This window comes from Leucopleurus acutus, assembly GCF_964270905.1.
Source record: "Leucopleurus acutus genome assembly, chromosome: X".
In the NCBI taxonomy this organism is placed as follows: domain Eukaryota; kingdom Metazoa; phylum Chordata; class Mammalia; order Artiodactyla; family Delphinidae; genus Leucopleurus; species Leucopleurus acutus.
Genome location: NC_139148.1, coordinates 68,196,968 through 68,216,774, shown reverse-complemented (window position 1 = coordinate 68,216,774; position 19,807 = coordinate 68,196,968). Strand labels below are relative to the sequence as shown.

General features: G+C 32.8%; 1 protein-coding gene across 2 annotated transcripts in view; it reads left to right on the top strand.

Moving 5' to 3' along the window:
* BRWD3 (bromodomain and WD repeat domain containing 3) overlaps positions 1–19,807 on the top strand; it is a gene marked incomplete at its 3' end in the record, with an annotated part of 120,625 nt that overhangs the window by 38,214 nt on the left and 62,604 nt on the right. For both annotated transcript variants that reach the window (XM_082865336.1, XM_082865335.1), the window contains exons 7-14: positions 6,628–6,788; positions 8,283–8,504; positions 10,719–10,819; positions 11,322–11,392; positions 12,358–12,458; positions 14,715–14,755; positions 18,124–18,228; positions 19,261–19,414. In XM_082865336.1, the coding sequence (XP_082721462.1) occupies positions 6,628–6,788; positions 8,283–8,504; positions 10,719–10,819; positions 11,322–11,392; positions 12,358–12,458; positions 14,715–14,755; positions 18,124–18,228; positions 19,261–19,414 (956 nt within the window). The remainder of the gene's footprint in view (positions 1–6,627; positions 6,789–8,282; positions 8,505–10,718; positions 10,820–11,321; positions 11,393–12,357; positions 12,459–14,714; positions 14,756–18,123; positions 18,229–19,260; positions 19,415–19,807) is intronic.

The window sequence follows — 19,807 nt, the reverse complement described above, 5'->3', positions numbered from 1 at the left end:
ATGTGCATTTTATTCAGTTTTAATTAATCCTTTAATATGTTCTTCATAAAATTTGAGTCTTCTTGTGGGATAACTGTGACCTTGTATTCTCTCCCTTTTACTGTTCATTACCACTTCTAATTTATGTGGAGAAAGCACAGGAAATTAAGCCAAAATAAGTTAATTTTACTGTTTGTTACTCGCACTAGTAAAATTACCCATAAGAAAAAAAAATATGATGAAGTATAGCAGGTATAACATAGGGAAAAGATCCATAAAGGAGGAAGTGACCAGTAATTCATGATAGAAAACATACAGGTTAGGCAGAATATTTACAAATATTAGATATAATGCAACAAAGTGAACTAGAAAATTTAACATAAAGACATTCAAAACTTGTAATGGTATTAGTACTTAAAGTGTGATGAGTGGTGGTATTTGGTTCTAAACAAACATATCTAATAGGAAGGTAAGGAGTAGCAGTGCATGTTAAATGTATTTACAAATCCATAGGCCAAAATGTGACTGTGCTATGAAAAACAGTGTGTAGAGATTGAGTGAGAAATTTATATTGGATTATATTACAGACTGGACAGTATGGATGATGCTTTCCTAATGGAGAGGTAAAACAGGATATCTATATCAAACTAATAATGAATGTCCTTTTATTCCTCCCCACTCCAATTTAGTTATTATGTTGAGCCATTTAAAATTACTACTTCTATTTGTAGAAAATGGTTGAATATCAACAATTTCATATGGTTCAATCCATATAAGAATACCCCCAAAACACCTTTAATGTTCCAATTAGCATATGGGGAAGGAACCTATAGATTTATTAAAAAGGAATAGATGGAATAAATTTATAACTAAAATGTAAGTGCTGGGGATAATTATATTTTGCTTTAGTCTTCTCTATCAAAGAGGAAGATCTCTAAACTGTATAAAGGATAGAGCTAGCATGGTTAAAAGAAAAGAAAACCCAAGATGCATGAGTGCCTAGCTGCTTTAAGAGTCCCAAATGAATTAAGTCACAGTATACTAAACCAGTTTTCACTGGCAGGTATTCTTTGTGAAATCAGAGGAGACAAGAGAAATGGAAATGACCAATGGACAAGTGTACAATAAGGGAACAAAGAACAGATCTTTAAATTATTGATTGGTGAACTTAGCTTTAACCCCAGGAAAATTTTAGACAGGCTTATTTAATAAGTGGTTTGTGTACTTTTAGAAAAGAAGGAGGTGATCACTAGAACCTTAAATACATTTACTAGAAAAGAATGTTAAACTAACTTTAATCAGACTATTAGATAGCATAAGGCAGCTGTTTTAGAAAACTAATGTAGTCTTTGCAATCTTAAATTGCATTTATAGAGGCATAGCTGGAAATAATCCCCTGTACTCTGTGCTGATCAGACCACTGGGGATATTTTGCTCAGTTGTTTTTTTTTTTTTTGGCCGTACCACGCGGCATGTGGGATCTTAGTTCCCTGACCAGGGATTGAACCCGCACCCCCTGCATTGTATGTGTGGAATCTTAACCACTGGACCATCAGGGAAGTCCTTGTATTGTTTTAAGAGGCTCAGACATTGATGAACTAGAGACTTACCTTACCAGAAAAAAGCAACCACAGTAGTGTTTATGGTGAAAGAATGCTTTTTTCTATAGGGAATGATAGGAAAGAAAGGTGTTTGTAAATTATGGCTGTGAGTAATATAGAGGAGACCTCACATGTTGAGAGAAGACTTAAGGCTCAAATGATAGCTATCTTTAAATATTTCATGGGTTACCATATAACAAAGGGATTTGACTTTTTTTTAAGTGTAGCTCTCAAGGGCTAAACCTGTGATTCTCTGGAACTTGGAGGGAAAGAAATTGAGCTCAGTGAAAGGTAGAGTCTCTGCAAAATTAGAGCAGCTCAACATATAAATCATTCATTTTTGAGAAATAATCTTCTCTTTACTAGAAGTGTATAGGCAGAGGCTGAATGGCTATCTACCAGATACATTATAGAAAGGATAATTTTGTGGGGAGGGAAGTTGGACTAGAATTGGTAGTTCCCAAATTTGGCACAGCATCAGCATCACTTGCAGAACTTATTAGAAAAACACATTTTGAGAGATATATATTTCTGCAGATCACTTCATTAAAGTATCTTATTCATTCCTGCAATTGAGTAAATGATGAAAGCTTTTGCCCAGTGGAATAATGTAAATTCCACAAGGATGGGAATCTTATTTGACTCGTTTATAAGTTGTATTCTAGTATCTGTCACAGTGCTTTAGCTCATAGTAGGTTGTCAACAAATACCTTTTAAAGAGAGAAAGCAATTATTCCATTTGTAGCTGTTTATTAATCTCTGTGACTTAAAAAGTTTATAAAATACACTGAATAAGTCTTATCTTGTTATTACTTGAATCTTTAAGCATTTTGGTTTCTTGTTGGGTTAGTTCATATATCATGTTTTAGAGAACAGTTTGGAAACTTATCCTACAAAGATTTAAAGAGAAACACTTAGGAGACATAGTGGATTCTGAATGTAATATTTCGTATTTAAATACATTTTATATGTATGTATATTTGACTAGTTTATCTACTAATTGAATTTGTCAGCATTGCTAAATACAAAGAAATTATTGTGACATCAAAGATGTTTTTCTCAAAAGTTCTTAATGTATTTCAAGACAAGGTTGGCATGTTCACATCAGTACTCAAGAGAAAATGCTCTGTAGCTGATTGTTCGAAACTGACTATTACCGTATCAGCTCCCCAGATAGAAAGGTGTCATAATTAAGGTGTACTATTTTTCAAGGTTGCCAGGTCCTTAACAACAGTGGATGGAGAAGCAGGCATTTTGTTCTGACTAAAATTATGTTGATTGATTGCCCCGTTCTAACCAGTGTTTTGAGGGTTGTATTGTCATTTCACTTTTGTAACTTTGAGAGCTACATTCCTTAGTAAATTGAAGCTGAGATAACGTTTACTCTTTATAGTGTTTTTGAAATACTTAAATAAGTAATCAAGGTAATTAATTATATATACTAAAACTTATTACATACCTTTGAAATACAGTAGATTTTAGAAAGCTTAATATTGAGATTGCAATAATGAATAGTGGATATATTGGCATAGGATTGTGGGATTTTTTTAAAAATTTATTTGTAGTTGTTTCTCATTAATACTTCTTTCTACTTTGTTAGGGTGAAAGTTTAAATTGCTCATCTCTAATCTTGCATTCTGCTTATAATAGAAGAAGAAACAATGCATTCAAATAGTACATTTGATAGATATTTTTATTTTTTTTAAAAAAGGGTATATATTTTATTTTATTTATTTATTTATTTGCTGTGTTGGGTCTTTGTTGCTGCATGCAGGCTTTCTCTAGTTGTGGCGAGCAGGGGCTACTCTTCGTTGTGGGGAACGGGCTCAGTAGTTGTGGCTCGCAGGCTCTAGAGCACAGGCTCAGTAGTTGTGGTGCATAGGCTTAGTTGCTCCGTGGCATGTGGGATCTTCCCCGACCAGGGATCAAACCCATGTTCCCTGCATTGGCAGGTGGATTCTTAACCACTGCACCACCAGGGAAGTCCCTTATTTTATTTTTGACTGTTTTATTTTTATTTATTTATTTTTTAATTGACGTATAGTTGATTTACAATATTAGTTTCAGGTGTATAACTGATTCAAAAATTTTTTATAGATTATACTCCATTTATAGTTATTATAAAATATTGGCTATGTTTCCCTTTGCTGTACAATATATCCTCATAGCTTATTTATTTTATACATTTTAGTTTGTACCTCTTAATCCCCTATCCCTAACTTGCCCCTTCCCCCTTTCCTTTCCCCATTGGTAACCACTAGATTGGTTACCAATGGTCTATTCATATTTTCTATTTCTTCCTGGTTTAGTTTGAGGAGATTGTACATTTCTAGGAATTTGTCAATTTCTTCTACATTGTCCACTTTATTGGCATATAGCTTTTCATAGTAATCTTGATAGAGACATTTAAATACAACACAGTCATAATTGTGTGTGTGTGTCCCTTTATTTTATTACTACTTTTGAGGAAAGGAATAAGGACTCTAAGCATCCCTCTCCCCCGAAGGAGCTATATAATATTTATTCTAGAAGAATGAGATCTACTTTCTAGTAAAATACTCAAGGATTGGTCAAAAGTGAACTCTTTTTAATTGTATTTTTAAAGTCAGTTATCAGCCATTACAAATTTCAGAAAATGTTCTTGATAAAGGATTCTTTAGAGATGTAAGAAAAGCAAAAAGCATCAGTACTGAAAAAGAGTGGCTAAATGGAGAATACATGCAAAAGAGTGTTGACAGAACTCCTTATTGTATATAGAGCCTAAGACCTGTTGACATTACCAAATGACTGAGAAAAATGTATAAATATTATCATCTCAGGTGCTATATGAATAAACAAAAATCGCTGAGATAGGAAAGAAGGAATATTTGATGATCCTGCTGTCGAATATGCGATATACCATATATAGGAAGTTTTTGAATAGCTGTTAGTGGACTAGAGAACCTAATAGAAAACTTGTGTTTAAGATAAAAATGTATTATTAGAAGAGTGTTAAGTGAAACTTAAAAAAATCTATACTTTTATCACAAAGCAGTTGGTTTCATTTTTCTTTCTAGTCTTTATACATATATGTATGTGTTTTTTGTATAATTTAAATCATAATCTACTTATAAGTTCATATTTTATATTTTTTGCTTTGTAGCTCCTAAATTGTCCCACATTGATGGAGTTTTCATATTTTAATTATTAATTTTTACAGAATAGTCCATCATATATTCTATAATTCTGATTCTTTCTCTATCTCTGCTTTTCTGATATTTTTCTTCATATTGATGGTGTTTTTTGTTTTTAAACTTCAAACTGGTTTTCAACCAGGGGCAGTTTTTCCCCAGGAGATGTTTGGCAATGTCTGGGGATATTTTTGCTTGTCACAAGTTGTTGTTGGTGGGGTGTTAATAGCATCTGGTGGGTAGAGGCCAGGTATGCTGCTAAACATTCTACAATAGACAGACAGACCCCCACAACAAAGAATCCTCAGTCCCAAATTTCCAAAGGCCAATAGTTCCAAGGTTGAGAAATCCTTCCTTAAAAGTAACACACCTTTTCCTCTATATATTTACAGAATATGAATGTAAAAAAAGCAAAGCAGAAGTAATGGTTGATTGTTTCAAGGAACTCAGAGCAGTAAGAAATGTTTGACTGGAGAGGGAAGATTGCTAAAGTCCAAAAGTTACGGTGCCTGCTCTTCCCATCTTAGAGTTGTGGCCATTTCTAGAGGTTGACATGGGAAGCAACTGCCAAAAAGGAAACCTCTTACCTAGTACTGATACTTATGGATTTTCCACCATTATTTATTCAGCATCTCGACATAAATATTAAGATTTCTAATGTGTTCTTATGATTTGCATTCAAAGTTGGATTTTTCTATTCATCATTCAATTTTTGTCATTTTATCAGTTTGAGATGGCCAGTGGATTGACCGTTGCCTGAAAAAGACTTCATTGCTCTTAAGATTGAGATGTTGAAAGGTTTCTTATTTTTGATTGTGGCATGCTTCTAATCGTACTAATCTAGCTACAACTCAATTCTTGCCTTAATTTTGCCTTGTTTCAACATAAAGCTATTATTATTTATACTATATTATTATGAAGTATGGTAAAATTTTGCCTTGCCTCAAGGTCACTCTAACTTTTAAGGCTTCTATGTTTTGATTAAAATATAATATGTTGGATGCTGAATACTTTCAGTGTATAAGGGAAGACTGGTGGAATGTCACAGAGCAAGTAGGTGCTTGTATATCCTTATAGGGAACAAGATCTTCGTTTTAGGGAAATGAGTAGAATCCAGGTGGTATTTGGAGGAGAATTTTGCAGATTTATGCTTTATTCTGGCTGCTTTTTAAGAAAATTAGAACACAAAACAAACAAAAAAGGAGACAGGATCTAAGATGACCTTATAAGAGATGAATTCTCAAAAGTTCATTGATTAGAGGGAGAGTCTATAGTTTCTGAAACCAAAAAGGGGGAGAACCTATAGACAAGTCTAGAAAGGATTGTTTGTTACTGAAAATCTATGTGGTGTTATAGTTTCCTTCCTCTTTTTACTGTATAAATCTCTTGTATTACTCTTGAATTTTTAGGCGCAGCTGTTTACAGGGTGGATGGGTGTGAGAAGGTAGGACAGGAGTTCATAAAATTTCCTATATACATTTTAAGATGTATTATACTTAACCAAATACCGTTTTTATTCTAAAATTCTTTCATGTTATGGTAAGATTTACCTATATATATTTAAAGTTACAGTGTCTTTGACTGAAGTATACCAAGAAAGGCAAAATGGGATTGTACTTGGGAAACCATAGTAAGGTAAACAGAAAATCAGACTTCTGGGATTTGAAAGAAGAGTACTCTTAGTGCTTTGTGGTAGTGAACTTGAGTTCATAAAATCATGAAATGTGTGATGGAATTTAGACTTCTCACAGCGTAGAATTGCCATGGTGTGTGTACCCTGTTTTGTTTCATCATAATACTGATGATTTAACTTCATGTTAAATGTAGTTTTCACTTTTAGGTTTTAAGAAGTGAATCCCCTATTTTCTGTTTTTCAGTGAATATCACCTCTGCCAGGCAATTAACCGGATGTAGTCGCTTCAGCCATATTTTCCCTTCATCTGCTTACCAGCACATTAAGATGCATAAGAGAATTCTGGGGCACTTGTCATCTGTCTACTGTGTAGCATTTGACCGAAGTGGGAGAAGAATTTTTACAGTGAGTTTAAAATTAATGATACTATAGCATATTAGAGATTTACAACAATGGAAGCTAGGCTTCATGGCATTGAATTATGCTTTGTAAGCAGTTCTTCCTTTTTAGACACATGCATGCAAGAAAAGATGAGTGGAAATTGAAAATCTTTTCTCTTTCTATATAAGTAAATGGATGAACTATAATGACCTATATTTGGGAAATCTAATTTTTAAAAAATAAATCTTCAGGAGGCCTTATATTCTAGAGGTGGTTAATTTATGTGAAACAAGTTTATCTACTCAATTGGTTTCATTCCCTTTTAGCAAACATTTATTAAAATGCATTTTCTATTGGTGCCAGTTCTGCTTAATTAATGATTACATCATCCTTATAGTTGAATAGTTGAACTACATGTTTAGTAATGAAGATTACAGTTATTGTATATATCTCTCTTTGAATTCAATAGTAATTATTTTTAAAATTGGATTGTTAATAACCAGATCATATTGTGTGCTTTAGAGTACAAAATTGTAGCACACTAATATTTCCAAGTAAAGGCTTAGTCTCATTGTTTCAGTACTAAGTTAATGTAGAAGTGTAGGTACTGGCATAATTTTCTTTTTAAATTCCTAGGCTACAACAAAGGAAGTGGTTTGTATTTTGAGAAGTTCGACTTCTTGGAGTTCATTACAGACTCTTCCATTGATGTTTTCATGACTCCAAAATGCATCACCTAAGTATATGGGTGTTGATGATGATGATGATTTTCATCTTTTTATAAACAGATAATTATTAAATAGCTTATCTACCACAGTAGAATTGCTTTTTACTATTTAAAGCTCTTTTGAAATTCTCAGTAGGAAGTTCCACATAATATTCCCCAGAGATTATTAACAAAGTCTCATGTTTGCATGTAGATTTTAGGTTAAAGTTTTAAGTATTTATAGAGAAAAAAATATTCAAGCAATTAAGAAAAAAGGCTGTCAGGTGTAAGGAAAGAAATAATGACAGAGATAGTTAATGCCAAATCACTTAAAAGTAAAAAATGGGCTTCCCTGGTGGCGCAGTGGTTGAGAGTCCGCCTGCCAATGTGGGGGACACCGGTTCGTGCCCCGGTCCGGGAAGATCCCACATGCCGCAGAGCGGCTGGGCCGGTGGGCCATGGCCGCTGAGCCTGCGCATCCGGAGCCTGTGCTCCACAACGGGAGAGGCCACAACAGTGAGAGGCCCGCGTACCACAAAAAGTAAAAAATATTTTGAGTTGTCAGGATTGGTAGTAGTTTTGAGGAGTTATTCACATATGCGATTATCAGTTTGGACAGTGCTTTGTCAGTGCTGTCATTTGGACATATTTTATATTTTCTACTCGCTCCATGTTACATGAAGAAAAGAGACTAAAAAGTAAAGGCTTAGAAGTAACTTAATAAAATTCTCCTTTGTTTTTGCTTTTTCTGTGGGGGGAGGGGGCGAATTTCTGCTTTATTGTAAATCTTCTGTCCTTTTGTGTTGCTGTAGGGTTCAGATGACTGTTTGGTGAAAATTTGGGCAACAGATGATGGGCGCCTTCTTGCTACACTTCGAGGGCACTCTGCTGAAATTTCTGACATGGCTGTTAACTATGAAAACACTCTCATTGCCGCAGGCAGCTGTGATAAAGTTGTAAGAGTGTGGTGTCTTCGAACTTGTGCACCAGTTGCAGTCCTTCAGGGACATTCAGCTTCTATTACTTCCATACAGGTAAGAAAAATAAAAAGATACCTCTAGTAGATGTAATAAGAATGAGAATTCTCTTGTTTTTTGTTACATCGTGTGGATTATACAAAGAATGGCAACAGAAAAATATTGATTTCTTAAGGGCTTTGTCCTTACCTTGCAGGCAGATATTTTTTAAAGTTCCCTTTTCATATAAATCTGTTCCCTTTAGAAATAAGTAAAAAGGTCATTGAAAAGTTTTTTCAAATGTAGTGTAAGACATCTTCTTTATCTCATTTGTATTTGTGAAGAAGGGAAAAGACGGAATTGCCTTAAGGAACAACACCAGTACCTTTTAGGCAGGATATAAGTAGCTTCTAATTTGAATATTGGCATACTTTGTGTTAATATTTAATGCAAAATGTTTATCAGGTCAGATTTTGTGTGTGTGTGTGTGTGTGTGTGTGTGTGTGTGTGTGTATGCGTAGTTTAATATTAGGGAAATTTTTATTCTTAGTTTCAGTCATTTCTTATTTCAACTAGATGTTTGACATACAGTACATTGAGTTTTTAAATATTTGTCCATATAGTGTTTTTACCAGATGTTGGTAGTGAAAGTCCTGGATACTCCCCAAAGAACTTTGTTCTCTTCTTTGTGTTGACAGCAAAACAGAGGAATCCTTCTGACACTGTCTTTTATTTTGGTCAAGCAGGTTACTTTTGTGGATAATTACTCCCATTCACTTTTCTTTGTTCTTTAATCACTAATAAATATGCCAATCAGTTTTTTGTGTGTTATTTAAATAATATATAACCTGTTTATGAGGCCCTAGCAAGAATTAGATTCAACATATATTGGATTTGAACATTTTTATGTCAAATTTTTGATTAGTTGAAATTATTTTTTGGATTTTGTTTTGGAATATTACTAGTTACTTGTGTTCCCACCATCCTATCTGACAGACTGTTTCTGGAATTTGGAGATAGTCTCATACAACATAAAAAATATGAATATTTGTTTATACTGGAAATGTTTATGGAACTGTTTGGCTCCTTCATAGTTTCATTTGCTAGTTTCTGTCTCATTTGATTTATGTGTGTAAGTGCCCTAGACATCCATGGACCTCTTTGTTGTTGTTTTTTTGTTCTACAAATGAATTTTTTTTTTTTTTGCGGTACGTGGGCCTCTCACTGTTGTGGCCTCTCCCATTGCAGAGCACAGGCTCTGGACACACAGGCTCAGCGGCCATGGCTCACGGGCCCAGCCGCTCCGTGACATGTGGGATCTTCCTGGACCGGGGCACGAACACGTGTCCCCTGCATCAGCAGGCGGACTCTCAACCACTGTGCCACCAGGGAAACCCTATTTTTAAAATTTTTAATTTAATTTTTATTTATTTATTTGGCCATGCTGAGCGGCTTGCAGGATCTTAGTTCCTCGACCAAGAATTGAACCTGGGCCATGGCAGTGAAAGCTCCGATTCCTAACCATTGGACTGCCAGGGAATTCCCTATTTGGGATTTTTAAAGCTCATGAGCATGCTAGAGACCCTGGTTTGATTTTCAACCTTTTCCTGTGTCCCAGGTATCAGGAGCCTAGTGGCTTTTCCCTTCTCTGATTCTCTTCTGAGGACCTGTAAAATACTGAGAGTTAGAGCCTGAGAATCCTACATAATAAAGATCATCAGATAGTAGTCATACTTTAAATTGGCAACTCAAGTATATTTTTTAATCTCTTTTTTCCACAATGATACATACAGACATTTGACCTATTTTATGTTATCCATTAAAACACATGAAGATGATTTAAATTTAAGAATGGCGAAATTTCTATCATACTTCATTGAAATTAAAGTTAAATGTTAAAACCCAATACTTAGACATTAACTTCCTTATCACTGTTTTAGACTTACTTCTGATGCGTGCCTTTTTCATGTGAACTATAAAAAATTTATATGGTTGCTATATAAGCGTGTATTCAGCAGATTTGTAATGGTTTAACTAGTAATGACTTTGTTTTTCTCCATTAAAAGTAGTAAAATAATAATATTAAAGTGTGATGTTGAATAATTTTAAAACAATTATCTTTAGGGCTAAAATATTTTATCCTAAATTCAATGAATGACTTTTCTAGTTTTTTGATATTTTCAAATTTTATAAGGTATTCATTAATCTAGGAAATTTAAATAACTAATTTCTTGAAACTGAAATTAAGCTTGAACATGAAAGGTTTCTATTTTAATTAATTTTTTTTTCCAGTTTTGTCCATCAACTAAAGGCACAACCAGATACCTCACTTCTACTGGTGCTGATGGAACTATCTGTTTCTGGCAATGGCATGTAAAAACAATGAAGTTTAAGTAAGTTTAAAATTGGGTTAGAAATTTTTCTTTATCACTTTGAGAGATTCTTGATAGTCCATGTATGTAAGTATATAAATTTATATATGTATGAGTGTGTATGTACATATCCATACCTACTTCAATTAGATGTTAGAGATTTTAGAATAAATTTTTTATGAAACCAATGTTGAAGAGACTATTTAATTTATACACAAAATTTTGATAAGGAGTATTTGTTTCATTTCTTACTCTGGTAAGAACACTTTGAACCTTTCTTCATGATGGTAGTAAGTAACATGGTAATTTCTTTGTAAAGCTAACATAATTATACTGATAGCATAAAGTATATTTGTAAGTTTAAATGTATTTTTAACTTCAATAATGGGAATAGTACTTACTACTTCAGTTTTGTGGTTTCTATAATATTGATGATAAATCTGTCAATATCTAGCAGTGTGCTAAAATTCTTGCACATTAAATGAACATGATGAAAAATAAAAGCATTCTACTTTTCTCTTAGAGATCGCCCAGTGAAATTTACTGAGAGATCTAGACCTGGAGTTCAGATATCTTGTTCATCTTTCAGCTCTGGTATGTGTAAAAATTGAATGTTTTGAGTATCTAAAATATTGAATAATCCAGTTATAAAAGATTTTTCAACTGTAAAATATTTTTTAATTTTGTGGAGAAAAAATGCATATGTTTGAGAATTAATGGAAACATGCTAAAAATGCGAACCATATGTTATAATAGACAGACCTTTGTAGACTCTAATTAACATGTAATAGATTTTGAGTTGTTTTCTTATTTACAATTAATATGTTTTTATATAATACAGAATTTAGTTGGTAAAAAGTACAGCCTTCCCCCAATACTCATACACAATTCAACACTAAAATCCTGCCCTGACTTTTCAGAAAACATGTACAGTGGCTCCATGTAGAAGACATGTTCACAGTATGTAAACAGTGCTTTTCTACTGCTAAGGATTATGTGCTGGTTAACCTTTTCTTTTTTGTTGTGGTAAAATATAACACGAAATTTACCATTTTAAGAACTTTTTTTAAGTGTACAGTTCTGTGGCATTAAGTATATTCACATTGTTCTACATACATTACCACCATCCATCTCTAGAATTTTTTTCATCATCCCAAAAGCTGCTGAGTTTTCACACTCAACTACTGTAGCCACTATACAGAGAATTGTAGATATAGGTTATTTTATAAATAATTTTGGAACATTATGTTTTTACATAAAATATGAAGAAACGCATTCCTCAACGCTTTTAATGTTTATGATCCAAAGGCCTGTATTTAGTGTATAGTTGGTGGATTTTTGTTGGGTGAATGGTATAGTTGTTCTTTAAATATTCCTCTTGTTTTTCTTGAATTTTACTTATTTTTCCTCAGAGATGTTAATATGTCTTTAATGGTTAGAAAATAACCTTATGTTTCTTGAAGGCTTTTTAATTAGCAAGGTAATGTATAACTAAGGAAGCCATCAGAGGGTTTTTAAAATTCTTTGGTACAATGTTTATTTGTTTTTTAATCCTCTAGGTGGTATGTTCATTACAACAGGTAGCACCGACCATGTGATTAGAATATATTATTTGGGTTCTGAGATCCCTGAGAAAATTGCTGAATTAGAGTCACATACGGTAAGAACAAAATGAGAAACTTAAATATGTTGCTTTCTTTTTAAACACCCCTGGAAAATTGGTTTTATTTCTTTTTTTCCGATCTCTACCCTAATTTAATATAGATTGGTACTGAAACCTATATGGTAAGATGTCTCTTTAGTAATGAAGATCAGTGTGAAATTCTGGATTTAGTATGGTTGTAGTATTTAAGACAATTTCTATCTGACTGTATGGGAAGGGAAAAATATATATTACAGTAATAATTTACAAAAATCCTCTTCTAGCTTGCTTTATTTTATTAATTATATAAGTGTTACTTCGAAGCCTATACACTTATTAAAAGACACATTACAGTATGTCTTAGGAAAAAATTCTTTTTACTGAATTTAGCTCATTGATCTTAGTTTGATTATTTTGAGAATGCCATCAGACTCCTGAAATCTAATCCCATTTAGTTATCAAAAACATCCTTCCATACAGGGGACAATTTTATGCTGGGGTGACAGCCATTGGTGCCTGGCATTTTTCCTCCCAAGCTCTTTCCACTCTCCTGTGACATTTTCAGGAATCTTGGAGCCACTACTGTTTATTCATATCCCTGTGTACCTTTCACTTCTTCCTTCTGTTTATTTCCTTACCTTCTCCAGGTAATTATTTACTGTTGAATATGGGAGTATTTCTGTTTCAGCTCACTGTATATCTCATGTTCCTCATTGTCAAAGCTGCATAGTCAGCATTTGAAAGTACTCAGCTTTACAAGTCTTACTGTTACTGTTCCTACTACTATTGACCCTTTATTTGGAATAGTATTAGTACATATCAATAAAACATACATAATTTCCCTGAAAGATGACTTTTAAAAAAAGATATTTTGTGAGTTCCAGAATCAATCATGTTCCTGAAATTTGTAGTAAAAGAGACCCCTGTTAGAAACCTTTTCCTTGAGCTTTTGGAAACAGCCTCCTGCTTTTGTTTTACCATATAAACATAATTGGATATTCTCCTTATGAAAAGTTACTGAACCTAGCTGAGCTCTCACCTTGCTGTTACTTATTCCTAGATACTAAAATCCTGGAATATTATGTAAATTGTGAAAGAGAAAAACTTAGGAAATATATAAAGATCTCAATCTGAGACTATCCAGTGGGAAAAATCCACTTGTGCTAGAGCACACAAAGGAGGCATCTTTACAGTTACCACCCAAGCAAGGTGTGTATACAGTGCAGTCAAATTTATTGAGAGCTGAGAGAGGAGGAGGTAATAAATGAATGGGAAATAATTGAGGGGGGGAAAGATGAAGAAAAACTGATTGGTAGGGTTTTTTTGGCAAGGGCCCAGCTAAGAAAAAATCAGAAAACTTAAACATTCCCTGTTGAAATCAGTGGCGGCTGTTAGTCATTGAAAGTAAGATGTCCTTCCAGAACATCTAAAATCAGTTATTGCAACTGGCAGTGAGAATCCCGAATCTGTCAGATAAATACTCAGTGAAATCATGGAACAGTGTGAATCACAGATACGTCTGAACGTATGAAGACGGTTTAATACGTTTTTAAAATGAAAAAATAAATACGAAGACATTTAATATCTGAGCTTTTTATTAAAAATTAAGTTCAAATAAAAAAAATTAAAAAATTAAGTTCAAATGTAGTTCAATATTTGTGGTTTGTCAAAATGTTTGCAACATTTGAAGGTATATTACTATAATATAATCACTACAATGCACATCATATTTGTAAAAGTATAGTTTAGTCATTGTAAAGGAAGGTTCAAACAACAGTATCTAAATTATAGAACCTAAAGACGGTCAAATGAATTCATTGTAAAATAATTAAATAAACCATGTAAGAAACAGGACATTATTGATTTGTTTTCTAAAATTAAAAAAAAACGTTAAGTGAGGAATTTAATTCAACTACTATTAAATGAATTTTTTTTAAGTTGGCGTTTTAGATTAGTGTGCTGTCTTATTATGGGGAATATAATAAACTATCATCTATTCAGAACTATCTGTCTCTTGAGATTATGGTTTAGAAACAGGTTTGCTTATGTCTGGTTTGTCTCAAATTACTGCTGATAAGTATTCCTCCTTAGTTAATGTATTGTTTCAGCCTTCATTAATTTTTTAAAGAAAATTAGAGGGTTTTTTTAAAGAAAATTATAGCATTAAAAAATCTACTCCATGATACATTCATATGTGAATATGACGGGAAGAGTACTTTATTCATTTTAAAAATAAATTAATTCTAACCAAAAATCTGTTGTTTTATGTTTTAGGACAAGGTTGTTGCTGTTCAGTTCTGTAACAATGGAGACAGGTAACTATGTAGTACATATCTATATAAACAGATGTTTCACATATTTTACCTGTATTTCTTCAGAAAACACTACTTCTACTACATTTTTTTTTTCTGTCCAGTCACTTAGGCTGAAAGCCCTTGTCTGTCTTTGATGACATGCTTACCCCAGCTCTTCTAAGCTCCCATCTAAGTAGTAGCCATAGTCTATCAGTTCTTCCTTTATTAGTGATTTTCCTTTTTCCATTTCTGTTATCACCCATCTTAGTCAAGAATTCCATTATTTGACCCATTACCTTCAGTTTTCTTTTCCCTTCTAAATGTATCTTGTCTATCTCTGTCAGATGAACATTGCCCTGTTCAGAAATCTTTAGTGTTTTCTCTTTGTTTATAGAACTCAAATGTTTTAGCCTGGCATTCAGAATTCTCTTCAACTTGACTTAGACCTACATTCTTTTCTTATCTACTATTACCCATTTAAATACTTAGATCCAGCCCAATTGATTTAGTCATCATTATTATTACATCCCATATACATTCTGTTATCCATTCTTTCACTTATACTTTACCTCACACCAGAAATAATCATACCCTACTTCCTTTCACTCCTTTTCTATCCCACCTATGTCCTCCCTCTCCCTTCTGCTCTCCTTCCTTTTTATTTTCCTTCTCCCTCCTGTCTCTTTTTCTTCTCTAAGTTCTATCTTCCTTTTAAGGTTCATACCCTACCTGAAGCCTTTCCTGACTGCTTGAGATTTTAGCTGTCTTTTCTTCCTTTGAGCATCTGTATCGCTTACTGTCTTTACTACTCATATGATACACAATTTCCTATGTCTGTAAACTCAGAAATTATATACAGGTATTCATGTACCCTCTCAAATGTCTGGTCCCCAGAAGGTGATAATCTTCTGCCCTGGCCTAGAAATTGACCTAGAATAGATTTAAAAATTCAACCACTTAGCATAAATTTGTATCCTTATCTGTCTATAAAGACTTTATATGGGTGACCATGTTTTATTATTAAATATTTTTCAAACACTGGGTGATTACTATGATGAATGTGTTCATCTTTGTTAAATGCGAGAGTAAATAATGATGGTCCACAAAGAGTGATGTTTTTATTAGGAATGAAAAATCCTTAAAATAATTTTTAAGTTGGTTTATTGCACCCTACTGAGCTATACACTGGAAGGTTTGTACAGCTACTATTCTTTCATTCTAGGAGTATATGAATTTTTTAATTCTTTGCCTTTTTCCTTAAATGAGAAGCATTATTTTATCTTAATTAGTTATGTGGCCAGTAAATACATCAAAAGATGTCCAATTTTACTAATAATCAGAGAAATACAATTTAGAATAACAGTAACAATTTTTTTCTTTCAGAATGACAAGATATTGAAGAATGATAACACCCGATATTGACAAGGGTTTAGGGAAAATAGACACTCCCCCACAGCCTTGATGATACTGTAAATTGTTTTTAAAAAAACTTTTCAGGGAAATAATTTGGCAGTATGTCAAAAGCTTTCAAAATGTGCCTACCCTGAAGGGGGAATATAAGGGAGAAAAGATTCAGGAAGAGAGTATAAATTCTTCATGAAAGAGTCCTTTATACTGTTATACTAGGAAAATGTCATTGATTTGACAGCTCCCAGTGTGTGCCTCTGTGGCCAAACCTGAAGTTGAGACAGAATAAAGCTTTTCTTTCTTTAAAAAAAAAAATGTGCCTACCCTTTGACTCAGCAAAGATATATATATAAGGTTTTACAAAGATGTGTATAGAGATATTCATCACAACATTATTTATAATGGCAAAGACTGGAAACAGTAAAAATATTCATCATTAGGAGGTTGATTAAATAAATTTTGATACATCCGTATTGTTGAACATTTATTGAAAGTGATGGTAGTTTTTATATTTGTAAACATAGAAATATATCTACAAAATACAGTTGACCCTTGAAAAGCATAGGTTTGAACTGTGCAGGTCCACTTATGCAGATTGTTTTTCAATAAATACATTAGAGAAAGTTTTGGAGATTTGTGACAATTTGAAAAAACTCAGACAAACCATGTAGCCTAGAAATATCAAAAAAATTAAGAGAAAGGTATGTCATGATTGTATAAAATATATGTAGATACACATATAACACACAAAATAAGTGTTAGTCAAGTGTTTATGTTATTGGTAATTCTGGTCAACAGTAGGCTAATAATATTTAACTTTGGGGGAGTCAAAATATACACGCAAAGTTTTGATTGTGTGGCAGTGTGGGGGTCGGTGCCTCTAATCCCTACATTGTTCAGGGGTCAAACTGTACACTTAAAGAAAAACATTATAAAACATTATATGTAGTGTAATTCTATTTTCCATAGGGGGAATATCTAAGTATATATATATGTCTTTAATAAAGTCTGAAAGAATAGAAACTAAATTATGAACAGTGATAGATTTATAGGTTAATGAATGTATTTTTATAACAGTTTTATTGAGATATATTCCACATAAAATTCAATGTTTTTAGTATATTCACAGGGTTGTGCAACCTTCACTACGATCAATTTTATTTTATTATTTTTTAATTGAAGTATATTTAATTTATAATACTGTATTAGTTTCAGGTGTACAACATAGTGATTCAATATTTTTATAGATTATACTCCATTTAAGGTTATTACAAAATAATGGCTATATTTCTTCATGCTGTACACTATATCCTTGTTGCTTATCTGTTTTATACATAGTAGTTTGTATCTCTTAATCCATATCCCTAGAACATTGTCATCACCCTAAAAAGAATTCCCATATTATACCCTTTAGCTTTCAATCCCCAATCTTTTTATACCTCCACCCTCAGCTCTGAACAACCATTAATCCACTTTTTTGTTTTTATAGATTTGCCTATTCTGGATGTTTCATATTAATGGACTCATACAATATTTGGTCTTTTGTGACTTTTTCCACTTAGCATAATGTTTTCAAGATTCATCCATGTTGGAGCATGTATAAGAATTGGAGTCCTTTTTGTGGCTGTCCAGTATTCAATTGTATGGATATACGACAATTTGTTTATCCATTTATCAGTTGATCGACATTTGGGCTGTCACCACTTTTTGGCATATAATGAATAATGTCATGAATATTCGTGTACAAGTTTTTGTGTGGACTTATGTTTTCATTGCTCTTGTATATTTATGGGGGAGTAGAATTGCTGAGTCATATGGTACTGTTTATCATTTTGAGGAACTGCCAAACTGTTTTACAAAGTGTACCATTTTTATTCTCCGCAGAAGTATATGAGGATGAATGTATTACTTTTGTAATTAGAAAAATAGTGATTTCCATTTTAGAGGGAGGTAATAAGGATATTTTAACTGTTTCTTTGCAGTTTAAGATTTGTTAGTGGAAGTAGAGATGGAACGGCAAGAATTTGGCAATATCAGCAACAAGAGTGGAAGAGTATAGTGCTAGATATGGCTACTAAAATGACTGGGTAAGATTGGATGTTAGATATTTTAGTGGTTCTCATATGGTATAGTATGTTTTACATTATTGAATTCTATTTAATTATGAAAATAAATACCTTTTTAATTTGGAGTTAATTGGTAGATGTGAAGTTTGCATCTGTATATAGTCTCTAAGCACTATTGCCTTTTGCTGTTGGTGGACAGATTGGATGATAGGAACATAGCTGACTCATTGAAAATTCTGGTCTCTTGTGATCCAAAGGTCTCTGTGCTTTACTAATGCCCATATAATCATTCTCTGCCCTGATTTTGTATGAGTCATTTTTTATATCTATTTATACTATTTTCTACTTTGAGGATTGCCCCTATTAAATGTCATCGTATGTTTAGATATTTCTCTGACTTACTGAGGATACCTTTATGTTTCATATTGCTAACATTCCTACTTGACATTATAAATACAATTAATCAGAATTCTGTTTCATCATCTTCACTGTTCATTGGAAGATATATAATTCCTCTTTAGGATACTGCAATTCCTTTAGGGTATGACCGGGAAATTAATTATCTTCCCATTAATAACAATATAGAACCAACTTTGTGGTCATAGTCAGTTACTGATAATGTCATTCAATTAAAGCAAAAGTTACTGAATTTCTTACTGCTTTTTTATAAGACCTTTTAGTTTCAAAAATGAATATTTAAGAATAAAATGTCCATTATATGGTTTCTTCATATTTTCTGGTAGCCAATCTAACCTTGTACTTTATTTTTCAAGGTATCTGCAGATTCCTTTCTAATTTCACTTTTTTGTTCTCGTTCTCATGTAACTAACTACAAAATTTTTGTCATTTTGTGGGTTTTTTTCTCCCTAAAATAAGCTTATGGGTATTACCCTATGTGTTACTCTTATTATTTTATTTCATTAATAGTTAAAAGTATAGTTTAGGAGTTTTTAATTTAAAAAGTTGCATGCTCCTGGAGAGATTTTTGCCATAATTTGCTCTGTTAGATGCACCTTTGTTCAAAATTTATGAACCTGATATCATTTTGTTTAGGAATAATTTGCCATCTGGAGAAGACAAGGTCACTAAACTTAAGGTGACTATGGTGGCCTGGGATCGCTATGATACCACAGTTATTACTGCAGTGAACAATTTCCTTTTGAAAGTATGGAATTCTATCACAGGCCAACTTCTTCATACTTTATCCGTAAGTACTCTATTTTTGGAATAATTAAAATGGTCAAAAAGGGCATTATTCTAGAAGACAGGAAATTTAAGTGTTCTAGTTTACTTTCTATGGCTTACTGTCCTTTGGAGAATTAATTATTCAAGGTACCTCTGTTGACATATCAACAAAATAGGGATGGCACATGGTGTAGCTGCTAAAAGCAAGTATGAAAACTTCTTAAGATCCTTTCCAAGTCTGATATTTATTTACGCATTATGTTATCATATGTGGTCAAGGGTATGTAAGTTATTTTGTTTTTAGCGTGAGTTGGGATTTTTTGTTGTTAATGTTTTAAGGGTAGAGCTGACTTTATTTTAACAAGGGTAACCTGTATTCTACCTTTGGGGATTAGTTTATGCAAGAAGTAGAGGT